Raw genomic sequence first — 2544 nt, 5'->3', positions numbered from 1 at the left:
AGGCACCACCTTCCTCCCCGGGGGCACCTCGACCATCCCCCGCGTTCCATTCTGGAGTGACGCCTTCACGCCAGTTCTTTTAAAAATCCTGCTACTTGAAGGTATACAAATGTGAGTTCAGTCCCTGCCTGAAATACTGGGGGCTCCTAATGCACCCTCGGCTTTGGGGCCCCCTGATTCCTGCAGTCCCCTCCCCCTGGCCGCGCAGCTGCTGGAAGGCCAGTGGCCAAGGCGCATTGTGACGTGGCCAGAACGTCACAGGCACGGACCCTGGGGTCGGGGGTCGGGGGTCGGAGGGCGGGAGGGGGGCCGCAGCACCGCGGAGCCGGGACCCTCGCTCACACGCCAGGCGCGAGCATGGAGGGCTTGGGCCGCTTCTCCCCGCGCTCGGTGCTGGACCCGGGCGGGAAGCGTGCGTCGGCGGCGCGGCTGCATGGGCCCGGGGCCAGGACGGAGCCGTGCCTGGGCTCGGGGGCCGCGACCCCAGGCGAGGGGAACGAGACCGTGGCGCCCTGGCCCTACCCGCGCCGTGCGCCCACCGCGCGGCCTTGCCGGCGCAGGTGCTCCGACTCGCCAAGGGAAAGCCGAAGCCTGACCGACGTGGCCGCGAGGCCCCCGGACGGCGCCAGGAGGCCCCGGCCCCGCGGCCGGCACCTGGAGGACGCCTGGGGCGAGCCCGGGCCCAAGCCTCAGCCCGGAAGCGGCGCGCACAGCCCCGCCTGGCGGCGGCAGCCCCACCTACACCCCCGAGGGCCTCAGCCCTGCCCTCCGGCCCAGGGAGACTCGCCCCCGCTTTACCCCGAGGGAGCGTACACCCCCCTGAGCGGGACCCTCGGGGTGGAGAGGGCGCAGAGCGGAGACCAGTGGGCGGTGCCGCTGTGCAGGGGTCCAGGTCACTGGTCCCAGTCCTCCGCTGTCTCGGAGAAGTCTTCCGTGCGGTCTCAAGAGTTCAGGGCGCAGTCGGCGTGCGTGTGCGCCCACAAGAGGGACGGCAGTGATCTGCTGGAGTCGTTAGCCAGCCCGCTCTCCCAGCCCTCAGTCTCCAGCAGAGAGATTCAGAGCCCGCACACCCAGATCCTCAAATACAAGCTGGAGGAGGCGGTCATGTCCTCCAGGGACCAGAAGATCGTGGCCCTAGTGCTGACCCGGCTCAAGAAGGCCCAGAGAATGCGGGAGCTCCAGCAGCAGGCGGCCGTGGCCTGGGAGGAGCTGAAGCGCTCGGACCAGAAGGTGCAGATGACCCTGGAGAGGGAGCGCAAGCTGCTTCTGCAGGAGAGCCAGGAACAGTGGCGGCAGAAGGAGCAGCGCGTGCGGCGGCGGGACGGCCTAGCCAGGAGCGCTCCCCGGTCGGAGCGCGCGCGCAGGGCGCTGCTGGAGAACCCGGAGGGAGCCCGGGCCGTGGCCGAGCCGGCGCCCGCGCCCCGGAGGCAGAGCCGCGAGCTGCTCCTGCAGGAGCCCGAGAGGATGGTGCAGGGCCTGCGGGGGCAGGACGGCCTGCAGCTGCCGGAGGCCTCTCAGCGGAAGAGCCTGCACGCCATGGAGCCCGAGGAAAAGGCCCAGGAGGCCAACCTCAGCTCCCTCGTCAACTACCAGGCCCGGAAGGTCCTGCTGGACTGCCAGGCCAAGGCTGAGGAGCTCCTGAGGAAGCTGTCCCTGGAGCAGAGCTCCCAGCGGCCCCACGAGGCCGCGCAGGGCCTGATGAAGGAGCGCCCGCGAGAGCTGAGGGACAGGGCGCAGAAGCAGGGGGAGCAGGGGCCGCACGTGCGGCGGCGCGCGGAGGCCGCCGAGGAGCAGGCACGCGCGCACAGGCGGCTGCTGGCCCAGCTGGCCGAGCCGAGGGGGCAGCAGGCCCGGACCAGCGTCCAGAGGAACGTCAGGGACAAGGTGCCGCACATCCACGAGCTCAGCGTCCTGCGGGAGCAGAACCATCACATCCTGAAGCTGAAAGCCGAGAAGGAGGAGAAGTGCCACATCGAGGGCATCAAGGAGGCCATCAGGAAAAAGGAGCAGAGGATGGAGGAGATCTCCCGGGAGAAAGACGCCACATTCGAGGAGTTCCAGAAGATCTCCAGGGCGTCCAGGAGAGAGCACGCCCGCGCGCTGGCCGGCAGCTTCCTGGACTGGAGGGTGCGCGAGGTTCCGCGCGGGCCGGGGCCGCAGGGCTGCTGAGAGCCGGGCGGATGCCCAGGGCCTGCGCAGGGGCGAGGAGAGGCGGGCGACCGATGCACTCTCTAATCTGATTATAACTGAGCACTGGTTTGAAAAAGTATATAAAATAGCTGCACTTTCCTCTCATGAACTGGTTCATTGATTGATTCATGCGGGGAGCTGAGAGAGTGGGAGCATTTAAGAAAATGACTGGTAATCTGTAGTTTCCATTTAAATAGAAAAGATGAGCTCTTCAGTAATCTTGGAAGCACACATCAGGCCCATTGTGTAGGAACTAGAGAAAAATCTGCAGGACGGGATTCAGTTCTTTTCCTGTCCCAGAACCTACAAATTATAACTGGTACTTCAAAGGGATGCTTTGAGGGATGATAAATA

The 2544-nt window shown here is 66.6% G+C and overlaps 1 protein-coding gene across 1 annotated transcript; it reads left to right on the top strand.

The window, feature by feature from the left end:
• Positions 1–357: 357 nt before the first annotated feature.
• On the top strand, positions 358–2169 carry CCDC185 (coiled-coil domain containing 185). Its single transcript, XM_032393959.1, has one exon. It carries the CDS (start codon positions 358–360, stop codon positions 2167–2169), a length of 1812 nt encoding a protein of 603 aa, XP_032249850.1.
• Positions 2170–2544: the final 375 nt, after the last annotated feature.

Source organism: Phoca vitulina, unplaced genomic scaffold (genome assembly GCF_004348235.1).
Source record: "Phoca vitulina isolate PV1807 unplaced genomic scaffold, GSC_HSeal_1.0 scaffold78, whole genome shotgun sequence".
Classification (NCBI taxonomy): Eukaryota; Metazoa; Chordata; class Mammalia; order Carnivora; family Phocidae; genus Phoca; species Phoca vitulina.
The sequence above is the reverse complement of the archived record's forward strand: the minus strand, read 5'-3'. Positions and strand labels throughout refer to the sequence as shown.

Coding starts and splice junctions, on each gene's coding strand:
- CCDC185 (XM_032393959.1), top strand. CDS start 358: ATGGAGGGCTTGGGCCGCTTCTCCCCGCGCTCGGTGCTGGACCCGGGC.